This window comes from Lepisma saccharinum, chromosome 14 (assembly GCF_977018435.1).
Source record: "Lepisma saccharinum chromosome 14, izLepSacc3.1, whole genome shotgun sequence".
Taxonomy (NCBI): Eukaryota; Metazoa; Arthropoda; class Insecta; order Zygentoma; family Lepismatidae; genus Lepisma; species Lepisma saccharinum.
The window spans coordinates 33737837-33754084 of record NC_139242.1 but is presented as its reverse complement, the minus strand read 5'-3'; the positions used below and the strand labels follow the sequence as shown (position 1 = coordinate 33754084).

At 33.4% G+C, this 16248-nt stretch overlaps 1 protein-coding gene across 3 annotated transcripts in view; it reads right to left on the bottom strand.

The window, feature by feature from the left end:
- The window catches only part of Mvl (solute carrier family member malvolio), a 132650-nt gene that overhangs the window by 5513 nt on the left and 110889 nt on the right, over window positions 1-16248 (bottom strand). For 2 of the 3 annotated variants that reach the window (XM_083135366.1, XM_083135365.1), the window contains 3 exons: window positions 15480-15703; window positions 14204-14414; window positions 11726-11796 (listed from right to left, as the gene is read on the bottom strand). In XM_083135366.1, coding sequence (XP_082991492.1) covers window positions 11726-11796; window positions 14204-14414; window positions 15480-15703 — 506 coding nt within the window. Of the gene's footprint in view, window positions 1-2331; window positions 4155-11725; window positions 11797-14203; window positions 14415-15479; window positions 15704-16248 lie in introns of those variants that run through there. The other variant, XM_083135367.1, reaches the window with a different exon arrangement.

The following is a 16248-nucleotide window of genomic DNA, read 5'->3' as shown; positions in this document are numbered from 1 at the left end:
TAAATAAACTGATAATCAACTCCTATGGCTTCACAAGATCATAATCAAGACTTATCATGGCAGGTTAAGTTATTTTGAAGTTTCCACAACTTTATTGTCCTGCCTTCTAGTTCGTGTTGTGGTATTATCTCCAAGTCTTTGTTTTAATTTCTTGTTTTTGTCTGTTCTAATCCTTTTCACGCAACTGTTGCGTTACTTGGGTATGGGAATCTTGACATACTTATATTTCTATTGCCACATGTTGCCTTAGGACAGAGTAATAGGAATAATAGGCTTAATTTAGTCTACTCCGAACATAACGAGTTATGTAAATGTTTGGTAAACTGTTAACAGGAAATTGAAATGTTTTGATTCGGTAAGGCATATGAATTATTTTCATTCTTGTGAAGTCAATAGCACTCCCCAGTATTGAGTATTTGACATCAGGTTTTTGGTATTTGTAGCATGCATAAAAAAAATATGTCCTGGAAAACCAAAAAAAGATAAAAACATAAAGCTCTGTAAAAGTTGTTGAGGTAGGACCCCTACCCATTCTTTATTTCTGCCATGATGAAGATGGAAGTGATCAATACCATGCTTCAGCCACCTATACCTTCCAGGATTGCCCCCATGTATTAATTAGAGCTTGGGTAAGCCCAAGAGCCAATTTATGCAGAGGCAGTGATTTATCCACACTCCCGTGATGCTCCTAAATTTTCCAGAACACTCCATAAAATATTCCACAAATCCTTCATTTACGGTAATTTTGATACTAAATTTACCATTATACCCATAAGCAGGTCCAGAATCTTTTTCTGGAAGGGGCACAGAAGTTTGGCAACGTTTATTTTAGGCCCACTTTGTGTTCAGGTAAGCTAAACCTGGACTGTACTTTCAGTTTAAAATGCAATCAAAGCACTGTGGTATGTTCCTTCACCAAGAAATGTACCAGTACCTCTTAGGTATGGTTGCTTGTATTAACAAGGATTGAAAAATAATATATAAGCTTGATCATTAACTTTTCAGGAAAGATTTCACTCCATCAGTGTAAATTTTCGTACAATATCTTTTACTATGCCATTCTTTGAAGGTATCCCCAATGGTGCAGTATTCACATTATTATCAAGATGTTTCTAGTAGCGGTACGTTTCTGTGTCCAGTCCAAATTAGCCTAAAAGTACTAAACTTTATTTTTGTCTTAAATTAAAAATATATTATAAGGATTCTACATGTTACAGAACACTTTGTTCCTTTGGAAATAAATATATCATGACTTTGCATAATACATAATGCCTTTTGGTGGGGAAACATGCTCCTGTGCCTCCTTTCCTACTAAATCTGGCAGTGGTTACACCCACCAAACTGAAAATTTTGGTTAAACGAACAATAAGCAAATGAGATAAAAATTTCCCAGATTATTTTTTTTCTTCCTGCATTATAAGTTCTTCAGATGCAGTCCCCTGAAAAACCTATAATGGACTGGTTAAATGTTGACATCACTAGCAGTCAATATCCCAGATGTATGTTTACAAACAAAACTTTCAACCTGCTAGCTCCTATCCTTTTGCATTGAAAATGTATAGGAAAGGGATAACTTTTGTTCCCGTAACAGCAGTTAGCAAGGAAATAGAGGTGTATCGCACATCAGTGTAAAGATTAGATTAGATTCTGATGAATAAGTAGATATTTTACTAATTAATTACAGAAGAAAGTTGGGTCTGTTTTTTTAGGAAAGGCATGAAAAAATAAAGCCTTCAGAACATTGATGGTTTTAACCCATATTTTTTTTTAAAAAAAACATGAAGATACCTTACGTAATGTTCCTATAGTAAATTGAAAAACTACCGAATTTTCTTACATTATTTCTTCACCAACCCCTTATCCGTGACGAATGAGTAAAATATCCAGGTATTCTCCAGAATCTAGTCTTTACATTGATGTATGATACACATCATCATTCTCTTTCCTAACTGCTGTCAGTATAATAATAGTCTCATCTTCGTGATCAGTTTGCGATGCTGAAGCATAAGGGCTTCACTGCGTGGAAGTTTGTTTGGAAACGCATCCAGGACGCTGGCTCTGGTGACATGCTTAGCACAGTCCATTGATGTTATATAATCTTCCTCTTATGATTTGACACACACAGATGTACTGCCCAGAAATTTAAGCTCAGTTGGTCGAACAGTCCTGGTTGAGCCTGCATTTTAAATTTAAATTACTAAAAAGGTTATATAATGTTGCACTACACCCTCTGAAAGCTGTTGCATTCTACTATCATATATATTCCATTGGTTAGAGCTGTAGAGTTTATCGTCCAGACATGAATTTCATATCACAGTCATTTATTTCAGAGCCTGTATACAAATGGATATTACATTCATGTATAATGCTTTCTACAAATTATATATATTTACTATTGTAAATACAATGGTTGCATCACCATAGTGAATATAATTAAAATCACTAGAACAGCATACCACATGTGGTAGATATGGTTTAAACCTCAACATTCAATCCACATTCAAGACAATTCTTTGGCATGTGTAAGTAAGGAGCAGTCTGTAAACTGAACCATTATAGGACACAAAGAAGAGGATTACCAACTATGATACAGTAATCCAAAGTTAAGAAGCTAAAAGTGGCCCAGAACAGAAAATAAGTAAAGGAAGATAAATTGAAAATCAGCCCAAAAAAGTGTTTAGAAAGAAAGAGTGGAGAGGGGGGGGGGAATGAAAGAAAAATAATGTATTTCAACACATACATGTAAATATAAATGCCGCGGATTATTACATTATAGTAGAACTTGGAATGTTTTTCATGGGATGAAGATAAAGAACTTATAATGTGTGAAAATTTTGTAATACTTTTCTTCATTGGAACAAGGAAGATTAAATGTAAAGTGGGGAAAATTAACCCAAGAACATAAAATCGGGTTTCCACAACCCACACACACCTCAAAAAGCATTCAAGCTTCATGAATTTGTGTGATTTTAATTTTATTTCAAATGTATTTATTTGTTCATTTGTGTATATGTGTATATGTGTGCGTGTTATTAATCAAGAATACTAAATATTGAGATTGGGCCGATGTATTGGTTCTCAATTAGTGCAAGCCAATAATGATTTATCGGTAGATTTGCCAATAAGTTTACAAATAAGTTCTACCCTGTTTTGTGAAATAAATTTTTAAATTACTTTCTCTAAGGTAATTAAAATACATCACAGCCATATATTAATAACAAATGGGCCATTCCTGTTTAATATTTGATATCAGATTCTGGAACACTATCGTCTGCACAATATAATTGTCACAAAATGATTCATTTCCAATTCAACATTCATCATATTCATATGTTCATTTACAGTCACCTGAACTTAACACCAGCAACAGTATACAAATACATCTTCCCATAAAAATAACAAAATAAACAAAATTGTAAGAACTGTAAATACATATTTGTACCACACACACAACATTTTAGACTGTCAAAAAGCCAACAATCCAACAGTAAGTCTCAACAATCTGTTTTAACAACTGAACATTTAATAATGCGTCATAATTGTATTTTATAGGACAACATAAAAAAAATCAACTACATCAAATGAAAATATATTAATTTGAAAGTATTTAGTTAGGATTTCACTTTTTTTCAACTAGGAATGTGCATACCTATGTATCAATGTTAATATACTGTTTTATTTACATTCATTTCACTCCATTGTGTTGGCACAAAGAATTTCAAATATTAATCATAAACTTTCAAGCTAAAAGTGGCAATGGAAAATTTTGTTAGTTAACATTAATGTCCCAATTTATAACTATGTATACACACAATAACCACACATTGTGTACTTCCTAGTGAAATAAACTTGAATGTCATAACTAGCTAATGCACTATGTGGCACTATTCTATTTTTTTATTTTTGCGAAATTATGTCAACCAAGGAATATTTGCTATTAATGACTTTTATACAAAACAAAAGATCACCCAAAAGCTACCAGCACAACACAATTGGAATTTTACACTACAATAACACAAACTGGCTCTGAATCGCAGAACATTACTTCTTGTTCCACATAGTTCTATCCAAAGCTAATGCTATATTGGCCTACGGAAATTGTTCATCAATTCTTCAGGGATGCCTTCCATAATTCTTTCTTTTATAAAATCAAACTATAAATAAAATGTAAAATAAAATAATGATAAATATACATTGTACTCAAATGTTGGAAATATTACTGTATCAGCAAGCATGTATAATAGGTACTTCTCACACACAGACAGGCACATATCTCAATGTTTGGCACACACAAGAGATGTACTACATAGAATTTTAAGCAAAAATTCCAGGTTTGATCAGGACTCAAACCTGGATCTCTGCAATACCGTGCCTTTGCTCTACCAACTGAGCTACCGAGGAAGCCCTGGTTTTTTGCTCTTGCTGATTTATCTGTGCGGAATTGTCTGTCACAGCTACTTCAACGGGATATCCAAGGTTGAAGTCCTGGTCGAGCCTGCATTTCTCAATGAAATTTCTATGAAAACAGACTTGTAGACCAATGGCAATGCAGTAGATTCTATGCAAAACTTCCCTGAATGTATTATTTCACCATCTTACCATGCTAGCAACACACAAACACTCACATATGGCTGTGACACACAAATGACTATGCCAGACTACTTCTATTTACGTAAGCTCTAAGTTTGATTTCCAAATGAAATTGGAAGAAATAATTATTATTGGTTTCCTAGTGTTAGTGTTAAGATCAAAAGGCAGTTGGAGCATGGTGCATCACATGTTCCTAAAACTTCCCATATGCACTCTCAGGCACAGTATTTTTTCTTTTTTTCAGAACTGATATGCATTCTGATGCTTTTACAGATTCCTACTGATATTCAAAACAATTTTACAGTGTTCTTATTTAAAGTTGTCTTGATTCATAAATATCACATGGAACCTTTAGTGTTCATGTAATTTTGGCATATGGAATGTTCAGCCCAACAGAAACAATGTTTCAATTTAAAATTATGGCGTTCCTACAATGACATTACACAAGTCTCACTTGTAATTATGAAAATTAAAGGGGTCCCGGATTTAATACCCGGTGGAGCACATAGTGGTTCAGATCCCACTTTAAACTGTAGGTCCAGTCCCAATTAGTCTTAATGTGCATAAAGTGGACTTCAAACACGAACACAATCAATTATGAAAATTAATGCAAATTACTGTGATTGATATGTGTAAAATATATAATTTTGGTCTGCATTGCATTCCAGGAAGAACCTGTGGCCCCATCCTCTCTCAAGCTGGAAACTTGATTCAACCTGAATGAATTATGATAATAGTTATTATTTTGTAAGTGTTTGCATGCTCTACTTTAATTTCTAAATTTATTGTAGTGGTATCTAAAGTCTCCCATCTGTTTTTCCCACTTCTTGTGGTGGTAATGTTTCCTACTTACATTTTTAATAATGCTGCTCGTAAAACACACGGGTACTGTCGTTTGCTGTTTTTCTTTAAGGGGACACATTCATCGAATATTTTATATATAATTTCATAAAACACGTCTGTAGCTTGATCAACGTCATTCTTTGTTTTCAACACATCCCAGTTCGTGTTAAGCAGCTTGTGATAGATGGATGGAAAGTCGGCCTTACTGAAGTTGTACTGTAGCTTATGACAAGTTTTATCGTGGGTTTCTTTGACATGATTAAAGAATTATTTTATTCAAACACAACATTTTTCAGTTCTACTATGAAAACCAGTGATACAGATTCGTCTGCCATAGTCACAATCATCATTCATGTGCTGACTGAACAAGTCCAGTATCCAAGTAGGGGTGGAATGGATAAGGGAAACGGGATGTATGAAAATCATCTGCTGAAAAAACATTGAAGTTTCACTGGCAAAATACATATAAACCATCACAAACATAATAAAATTAGCATTAATAAACAAAATACCCAAACACATACAAACAAATAACTGTTCTGAAATCTACAGCATTGTTTCATGCATGTTCCTACCCACGTCCCTTTATTACGTATAGACCCATCCTCTTGAGCTAGTCTTGCCTTCTGTGGCTGAACAGTTCTGAATGTTTGCTGGTTAATATAACAGAATAATACTTCCAGAATAACAAAAATGGATATTTTACCTCAAAAAATAATGCAATAGTTAGTTGACATAATATTTATTATCTTGTATTTGCTTGAAATCATTCAGGATAGAAAAGAATTACATTAATTAATTTTACTATATTCCCAATCAGGCCCCGTAACCAGAATTTTATTTGGGGGGGGCTCATCCCTTATCAGCATGGGCATCACCGGAAATATTATATTTGTAGAGGGGGTCAGGCCAAAGATAAAGTTTGATTTGTACAAATAAAATTTACAATAATTATTACTGTTATTTTGCAATAATAACTATTATAAGTAGGGATGAGCCGATACCGATGCCAATGTATCGGTATCGGTATCAGAAAGTATCGGTTGGAATTTATTTACCAATACTGGCCAATACTTTTCCGGCATTTTGGACTTTCATGGGATCCGCAAATATGCCGTGCAACACTTCACGGAGTCTGGTTATAATGGAAGTTATGTAAAAGTTCTAAGTTCGTTTTTATTTTGCACCACTTTATGCGAAAATAATGAATTTTATGATAACATAACATGTAATTTAATATTCTAATGTAATTCAATTCTTGATCCTTTTAAAGCAAAAATCTTGGTAAATTGATGCACATAACAAGAGTGGAATTCTTAGACACTATTGTATCAATTTAATTTTAATAACTTTTAATTATTACAATTTTCAAGTATCAGTATTGGAATTGGTGGGAATCGGTGAGAGTATCGGTATCGGTTCAAAGTGGTATCAGCTGAGCCTAAATGTTATCAAAAATATACCAATTTCAATTCAAATTTATTGTTGTTATTATTATATACATTGCTACTCAATGCATCAAATCAATGAATATCTAACACAATTGTTGTCCATTATTTTTCTTATATTTTGTACAGTTAGTGTACTGAAAATCATAGTTATTGTATTTTGTTCTTAACTTTTACACAATAGTTCAAAAAAAGGCTTTAACAGTTAGTGGTATATTTTGCTCATAAAGTTTACATTCTGTGACCTCTCACAAAGAAGCTGTGGATTCATTTATTCTTTGGATTAAATGGTATAATATAAAAATATAATCTGGTTCCTCTATTATTCACTAGACTTTTTTCGATGTAATGCAGTTTTTACTGTGGTTATAACTTTATTTCTGTTATTTACAATAAAAATAACATTTAAATTAGATATTTGTAGGATTTCAGGGGGGGTTCAGCCCCCTTAGCCCTTACCCTGGCTACGTGCCTGTTCCCAATCTAGATAATTTCAGTATGGTACACATGCAAATCTGCATTCCTACTCATGAAAAATAGTGATACAGCAACAAATCTACTCTTTTCACAAACTACTAAGATGTCTAGCTACAACTTCAAGCAACACATGCACATTTAATCAGAGCTGAACTGATCGCACTTTGAACCAATTCTAATGCCAATGCTTAATGTTTCAGCAATAAAAAAATCTTTAAATTAATTATAAGTGTTAGAATACAAGTATTTCAGTGCAATCATGGCATATCAATCTTTTCAAGTTTCTGCTGTACAATATCGTTAGATATTAATAGCTGTAATTTAATTATCAAATCCATTTCTCCCTTCTTCATTCTGGCTTCAAAGTATTGGAAGGTATTCTGTGTACCTCAAAGGATACCAGTCTTCAGAAAAGTACTGGTGAGTGCATGGATTAGATCGGTGCTTCGAAAAAAGTTACTTGTTAAAACTAACAGTTAATTTATTTTTCTGAAAAGTAACCTAGTTATAGTTGCTCTTTTTGAAATGTACTTGGTTGCAGTTATTATTACTTTAAACAGTAATTGTAAGTTACTTCATTGAAGAGTGACATAACATGTTGCATACATGAACTGTAAACAGTTGTTTTTTTTATTATTATTATTACTGACGACTTTCTAAACTTAACATTAATTTTCATTAAATTATTGCAAACCTTGTACGCTTAAATATGAAAACACACAGGTGAGAAAATTCAAAGTAAAACCTTGTATTCATGTTACGGGACTTTAGACACAAAACGTATCAGTGTACCTGCTTATGTTTCTCAATTAATTTTGGTCATTACTGTCACTGCCGCCAATGGATAACTACAAGTTCTGTTGTATATGGTAACAGCAGTCACCGAAATTAATCTAGGAAAATAAAAAGGTACAACAATACGCTCACATATTTCGTGTTTATAAAACCTTGTAATTAAAAAAAATTACATCACACATAAAACATTTGTGCCAAACAAATGTGTGTGTGTGTGTGTGTATATGTGAAAATATAATAATTTCATTCATTACTGTTGAAACATACAGAAAAGTAGCTGTTAAATTAATTACTCATTCCATAAAAAAGTTACATAATTGAAAAAAAAAATGTTTTTTGGTACCCGGTGGAGGCACATAGTGGTTCGGATCCCACTTTAAACTGTAGGTCTAGTCCCGATTAGCCTTACTGTGCATAAAGTGGACTTAACCACCCAATCGAAAATACCAAATCAACCAACTTTTTTTGTCACAACTAGCTCGTTACTTACAAACAATGATCAGAACCTGGTTCAGCTCTACATTTAATATTATTCAATAAGACTGAACAAAAACAAAAGCAACATACACATACTGCACAGAAGTATGACAATTAAAGCACCATGCATTTAGCAATTAAATACCTTTCAACCTACGAAACTACACATGATATTGTGCATATACATGCAGAATGCATGAAAGCACAAAACAAAATTACATACAATTTTTTTATGTCAACTTTCAGAAGTACACACAGGCATAACAAACAATCAGAACACAACACTAAAAATTAGCACTGAGCCGATACTGTAAAGACTATCGATACTCTTACCAATTCCTATCGATACCGATACTTGAAAATCGTGATATTTTAAAATAGTTCAGAATGTTTTGTATAAGGTTGCCATTCAAACTATACCATAGCAATCTACAGTTTTGCTTTAAAATGTGCACATTTTCACATGAGATAAATATTTAATCACATATCGATAGATCAGTGTTGGTATCGGTTCAGCTCTAATGAAAACATCAACAAAACAACCAAGCATCAAGAATTAAGCACAAGAAACACCAATAATATTGAAAATCATCCTAAACAACTCGTCCATTTCTATAGCATACCTGACAAGTATTTATTTTCCAATCTTTATGCTACAAGCAGAGGTGCATACTACACATTGAATATTACATATTTTCACACTATTGGTAAGTACTTGCAGCAAAATAATAACAATATTAACAACAATAAAAATAAAATGTACTGTTCTGTTGATCTATTTTTACTCAAATATATTGCCCTATTACCTGCAGTAGAGTATACTAGAGAATCCACTCTTTTCGCCTTGACAAAATCTAGAAGACTGGAATAATGTTGGATTATCAGTGGAGTCACATAAAAGCTGAATTGATAAACTTACCAGAAAGGAATTTAGTTTATCCGGCTGTTGGTCTGACCATTGCATATTATGGCAATGTTAATTCATTTATTCTCATCAATACATAGGAGTTCTAACATATTATGTGATGTTGAGTTTTGTAAGCTTTTATGTGTGGTACAGAAAAAAATTGGTTGCCAATTGAATTAAATAAGTATAAGTTATTTCTCTTTCTTGGCAGTACTGTCTCGGAAATAGTACCTCCTAGTTTTTTATTATAATTATAATAACCGTATCAGTATTTATTTTCATTGTTTATACATAATAATGTTGACAGAGGGCATAAATTAACATCAGATCTAATTTCAGCAAATATGCAGGTATGTATGATTCGACTGGTTATGTTAAAAAGAGAATTTATGAACCAGGGTTCAGCAGTTGATGAAAATACATATTTTTCTCAATGTCTTGAAGGCAATGCATAATAACAGTCCATTTCGCTTCGGTTAGAACCAAAAAAACATGGCTCTTATTTCATATTTTAAAGTTTTTTTGGGTGGTCATTTTTCATTATTTTTGCAGCAGATACTTACTGCATTTTTATCATTTTTAAGGTTTTGTTTCTGCACTTTGCTCCTTTATGATGGTTTTGTGCATTTTAGTGATACTTGCGTTTATTTTCTTTGGTTCAAATGCAGAAAGAAAGTAGGCATCTTGCAATTTGGTTGCAAATAATGGCAGAGATGGGAGGCAGTGAAGTTCTAACAGTGCAAACAGCTGTGAATAACACGTAAAACTGCACTTAATTGTTATATTTCTCTTAGCTTCAGTAGTTTCTAAAATCACCACGGTACCGGAGCCTCGCATCAATTATGCTGGTTCTCCTGAAGTTTATGACTTGCAGCACAAGCTGGTAACTACCTCATTTGGGTTTCCACTGCGATAACAGAACATGCTTTCGCAACAGTGGCAGTTCGCGATCCAACAATCTAATCGAGGGCATGTTTCTTCCCGTCTCCAAATTTGTATGTGGATGGACAGGCAACAGGGATAATTTATTTTGTGCAGTAATTTTCAATAACAAATATATTGAAGTGGAAATATTCTGGTTAATTGGATTTTCCGGTGTCCGAAATGGATCAAATTAATTTAATGATATTGGCCAGGGGAAACTAAAGTGTTCTATTAGATCCAGTCATTGTCAAATAATTTAAATCAAATTCTATATTTGTCAACAAGCATAGACATTATTGAAATAACACTCTCTATGATTATGCTATAATTTATTAATATTAAATTTCAAGGATACATATTAATTAACATATTAAGTGGTTCGGATCAGGGCATCAACTTTAAAAAAATATATTTACCAGGCCAGAAGCTCACGAAGGTTGATAACCACTAGTTTAAACAACCAGACATATAATCACATTATGTTGAAAAAGTACTTTCATCGGTACAGTGACTTTTTTGTCATTTATGACAAACTCAAGCTAATATCTCAAATGATTTTGTCATATTTAAATAATTCAAGGTCACTTTATGCATCATTATTGAGTCTTAAAAATAACCAATAATGCATGGTAGTTGAATCACTAGTTACAGCTCCTATTGAGTCCCTTAGACTTTGCACTTCCTTGTTTCCTCTACCATAAACCTCCTGATACTCTACCATCTTGTAATACATGGACTCCGTGACTAGGCTAATCACATCAGGTGGGCTCTATTATCGCTTCTCCGATTGATTGACTGATTTATTTTATTTTACTTTGTTTTTCTGCCATTTTTGGTTAATCGCGAAGATGAGGAGGATTGATGATAAGATGAAACTGATGAACACCCTATGGCCAGGCCGGGATTTGAACCTGGGACCTCTGGCATTGTAGCATGCTGTGCTAACCACTCTGCCATGAAGGCTGTCTCTTCTCCGAGGGAAATGCAGTCAAAGAATTGTACCTTGACTAGTTTGCCCCTTCTACCTTGAATACCTTCTACCCTTTTCATTAGTTGTTGAACTTTTGACACCGATGCAGTGGTCAATGAAGGCCAACTAGACAGAAAATAACAAACTTGAATCTGCTGTTTTGTTCACAGCATGAATACAGCAGCTAATAGATTCAGGTATAGCCGGTGAATTCTGTGTGGGTCCATGGTGGGTCCTCGGGTAGAATGGAATAAAAAGAAATATATATAACTTGAAAAAAGAAAAGGAACTTACCTTGAGGAAGAGTCTTGATTTGTTAAACCAAAATTAGGGGCAACAGGTCCTCTAATTATCTTGGACACCCACTGAAAAAAATAAATGTTTTAACATATTATGCAACTGAAATGAACCTACACAATAAATATACTAGACATGGATCTAGAAATATATTTGGGGAGGGGAGAGAACCATACCAAGCATCTCAAAAATAATAATAATAATATAAATGATTTTTCTTGTATGTATGCATTGCTTGCATTGTAGAATTATTTCTCTTGTAGTCTATGATTATTACAAGTATAAGAACACAGAAAATGGTAATATTGACCCACGATGGAGTTTTCTTTTTCAAAAGTGGAGTAAGCCACCATCTTTAAAATTTAATGTAACGGAAAACATCAAGAAACTCTGTGAAAGCAATGATGATTTTGAATTGCCTGATGATATTTGGGATTCATAATTTAAATAATAATAATAATAAATAAATAAAAAATGTGATCAATTTTTTTTTATCTGAAATAAAAATAAAACAGACTGCTTGTTTCATAGTTAAGTTGCTATATTACAGCAATGTAACATTGACAACATCCATTGTATAACTGATTCTTTTTTGTTAAAAAAAATTTCACCACATTGTTATAACTGTATCTTTAATCAAACTAAAAATAAATGTCTCATGAAGGGAGCGTGTGTTCTCCTGAAATGTTACAACAAAAAACTGTGTTTTTATACTTGTAATAACAGTAGACTACAACATAAATAATAGTATAAATGTTTAAATTAATATGTTAATATAATAGGTGTGCACATGGGGGGGGGTTGCTCCCCTAATCATGGATGTTCACAGATTTTTCCCACAGAGGGACAAGCAAGATATTTTTCCATGGGGCATATTACACCGATAATAATGTTGCCCCCTCAAAACACACCACTTCAATTTGAAATGTAAACTTTTAGGTTGACATTCAATTTCTAAGGTGGCCATCCTAGCCCCCCCCCCCCCTCCCTCCCTTCCAGATGTCCATGTTCCTACATTATTATACTTTCATCTAGAAATTTAGTGTAGAGGAATCTTATCGCCATTATTAAACAATATTATACTCTTAAAGAAAATTAAGTATGTTCAAGCCGATTAAAGTTCAAAGCAACTACGGGGAAAGGAGGGGTGCAGTGGTGCAACCACAGGGGTGCAATCAAATCAAATCAAATCAAGGGGGGGGGCAAACACTGAGGTAAAATAAAGTAAGAGTAAAAGGAAAAAAAAATACTCAAGATGGAATTAGTTTTCACGTCTTTCTTGCATTATTTCTTCCAGATGGCCAAGAGCACCTGCAGGAGGGCACAGAGGGGCAATTGCTCCCCTTGATATCAAATTTAATACAAATAAAAATACATTTCCTAAAATTTCCTTGCTCGCTTCGCTCACAATATATGCTTTTCTTATAGTCTTGTCAAGCTCAGAGCCATAGCTAGGGGGCAGCAGGAGTTGGCCCTGGGTGCCAAACGATCTAAATGAAAAAAAATTGTGAAAGAGAATGCCTTGGCGACCCATGATTTTTTTGTGTGCCATATTAAATCAATATTGTTTTCAGTTTGCAAAAAATTGGATCTGAAGATTTTCTTGCTCGCTTTGTTCGCAATTTTATTGTTTTCTGTAATGCATTGTAAATTACGAGAGACTAGAGAGAGAAGTTATAACTACTAAGCACTTCAGGCTCTAGCGGCTAAACAGTTGTTGCCTTACATGCATGAACACAATTGTTTGGAGGAAAAGATAAAGTGAGGTTTATCTTTACCGACTGAACTTCCATCAGGCTTTTGCCCCCCCCCCCCTTCCTCTTAATCAGAGGGTCTGCGCATGCCTACGAATATAATTTATAGGTTTATTCATAATAGCACGTATATTATTACATGAATAAATAAAGGGACGACATATGAATAGAGATTTAACAGCACAAATTCAGTATCTAGCTTATGTTTAGTTAAGATCACAAAAATTTGAATAAAAGCAACTGTCCTGGTGACATGGAAGATGTATATCAAAAGGTGACAGATACTTTCAGGACAGATAGTCCACACATGGCAAGAGGAAGAAAAAAGTGAACTATGAACATACAGAAAAAGTCATAACTAGAGAGTCTACGAAAGGAACAAAGTGGTGCACATTGTGAAAAATACATAAGAAAGAAACAAGAAACAAACAAATTGGGACAGAACAAATAATCATTGAACACCTTTTGTATTAGTTGTAGTTCCAGCACAGAACATAAAAACATGACTTAATATATATTGCCATATGATTATCACAAGTACACACTTTCTTTCTTTTCAATAAAACTAATTTCCTAAATATCAGTGTATTTTGTTAGACCATTTGTAGGTGTTTGTGATAAAAGCATATTAACAGAAATAGTTACAAGTCAGTTTAATAGCAAAAATACACTTTAACTGAGAATTATTAAAGAAACAAAATAATATATTTATGATACTTACACTTCTTTCATTAAACGATATAAGCTCCATGTAGATAAACATGTGTACTACCAAATACAGACAGAAGAGAATGTAGAACACACCAAGAGCAGCAATCAGCACATACAGGTACCAGTAGTTTGGCATATCATTTGAAACTGTTTGAACAACAAAGTATATGTTGATGGTTATTACCACTGCAGAAAGTATTCCTGATAAAACTTTATTGAACCTGTTGGAAATATTAAAAACAATAAATTAATATTTATACTTAATTACAAAATGTAGGTCTGAAAAATTGACAAATTTTAATGTTTGTGCCAATGATAACAGAGAGTTCAATAAGTAAATATCTTTTCAGAAATGCCCCACAACAATAATTACTCCTATACCAGGGGTGCCTACAGGGGGAAACTATGGTGCAGACTGCGCCATCAAGATTTTGGGGGTGGGGGGATTTTTTTCCCTTTCAAATAACATAAAATTCAACATTTATATATTTTTCTAAAATATATCTAAAAACTTTACACCTTAAAGTTTGGCACCATATTAATATGGTGTAGTTACAACTTGACTCTTTTCAACAATCAATATTAATAAAGGTGGCAATTATTAAGAGTACTGAAATATGGCTGAAAGTAGTACCTGCTCAGTCATACTTAGATCTCTTTATGGCACTGTTAATTGTGGAATGATGAAAAAAAAATATAGAACATGTTAAAAAATTAAATTCCCATTACTTGTCAGGTTTATAAAGTTACCGTATTTCACCACATAACCACTGCAGAATTTATTCCAAATTTTTCTGCAAAAAAATATTATGTGAAGCTTTGTTTTTTTAAAAAAATTGACAGTATTACCAGTACTTAAAAATCATTTATTACTAAACTGTCTGGTGTATGATTAGGATCGTGAATATGCGTCAAAATTGAATAGTCCAAATTGATGTTCATAATTTCTTTGTGACAGTTTAGTGAACCTTTTTTTCTGTTTCAAAAAAAGTTAACACAATATTTGTTATTGATTTGTGCAGTATAGTTGAAATATTAAACTTGATAAAATTTTCTAATGTTGCAAAGTACGGACTTACAAAATATATTTTCTGTGTCTGAAGATTCTACACCACTATCATTGGTTTCATTATCTGATGCACCAATGCGATAATTAAATGATTAAATGTTATAAACCAATTTTTTGACTGAAAAAATATGGTACGATGATTAAGTGGTGAAATATGGTACTATCATTATTTCTTAAGATTAAGCAAGGGGGTTAAGAAGACAGTAATAGTACTTACACTCCATTCTTAAATTCTCCCATAACATGAGTATTGCTGCTGAAGGCCACTGTTGGAATGGTTGCGAATGGTAGCTGCAAACTCATAACTGCATTCAGGAGGTCATTCATTCCTGAAAGATCTTGGATATCGCTAAACATGGCTACGAAAAATGTGGGTATGATAGCTATTATTCGGGTGACGAGAACTCTCTTCCATCGACTCCACTGCAAATTCAAAAATCCCTGAAAAAAAAGGGAAGAAATTTAACCTCTTATTTACCTTGTGGTCAAAAAATAAATAGTAGAACAATATACATAAATTACTAGTTTCCTTTAAAGGCAATTAATGAACACAAATCACTTCAGATTTTTCTAGCATTAGATACACAAAACTTTAGAACTATGTTTCCCAACCAACCTTCGTTGGCTACACATTTTCTTAACAGTCTTTTTGCCATGACACACCTGTAGAGTGGGATGTGTAAGTCAAGGTTGCAACCACAGGGGGAAGCCCATTCAACCTTGTATGGAAATGAGTTCTGGGGGGGGGGGCAAACCTTGATGGCCAAGAGTACCTGCAGGGGGCAATTACTGCCCCAAATTTCAAATTTTATGTAAAATAAAAATACTTTTCATAAAATTTTCTTCCTCGCTTTGCTTGCAAGCCCTGACTTTTTGAGTCAAATCAAGTTCAAAACTGTAGCTAGGGGGCAGTGGGCCTCGGCCCTGAGTGCCGAACAATCAAAATGAAAAAGATGGAAAAGAGAGAGAATGCCATGGCATCCCAT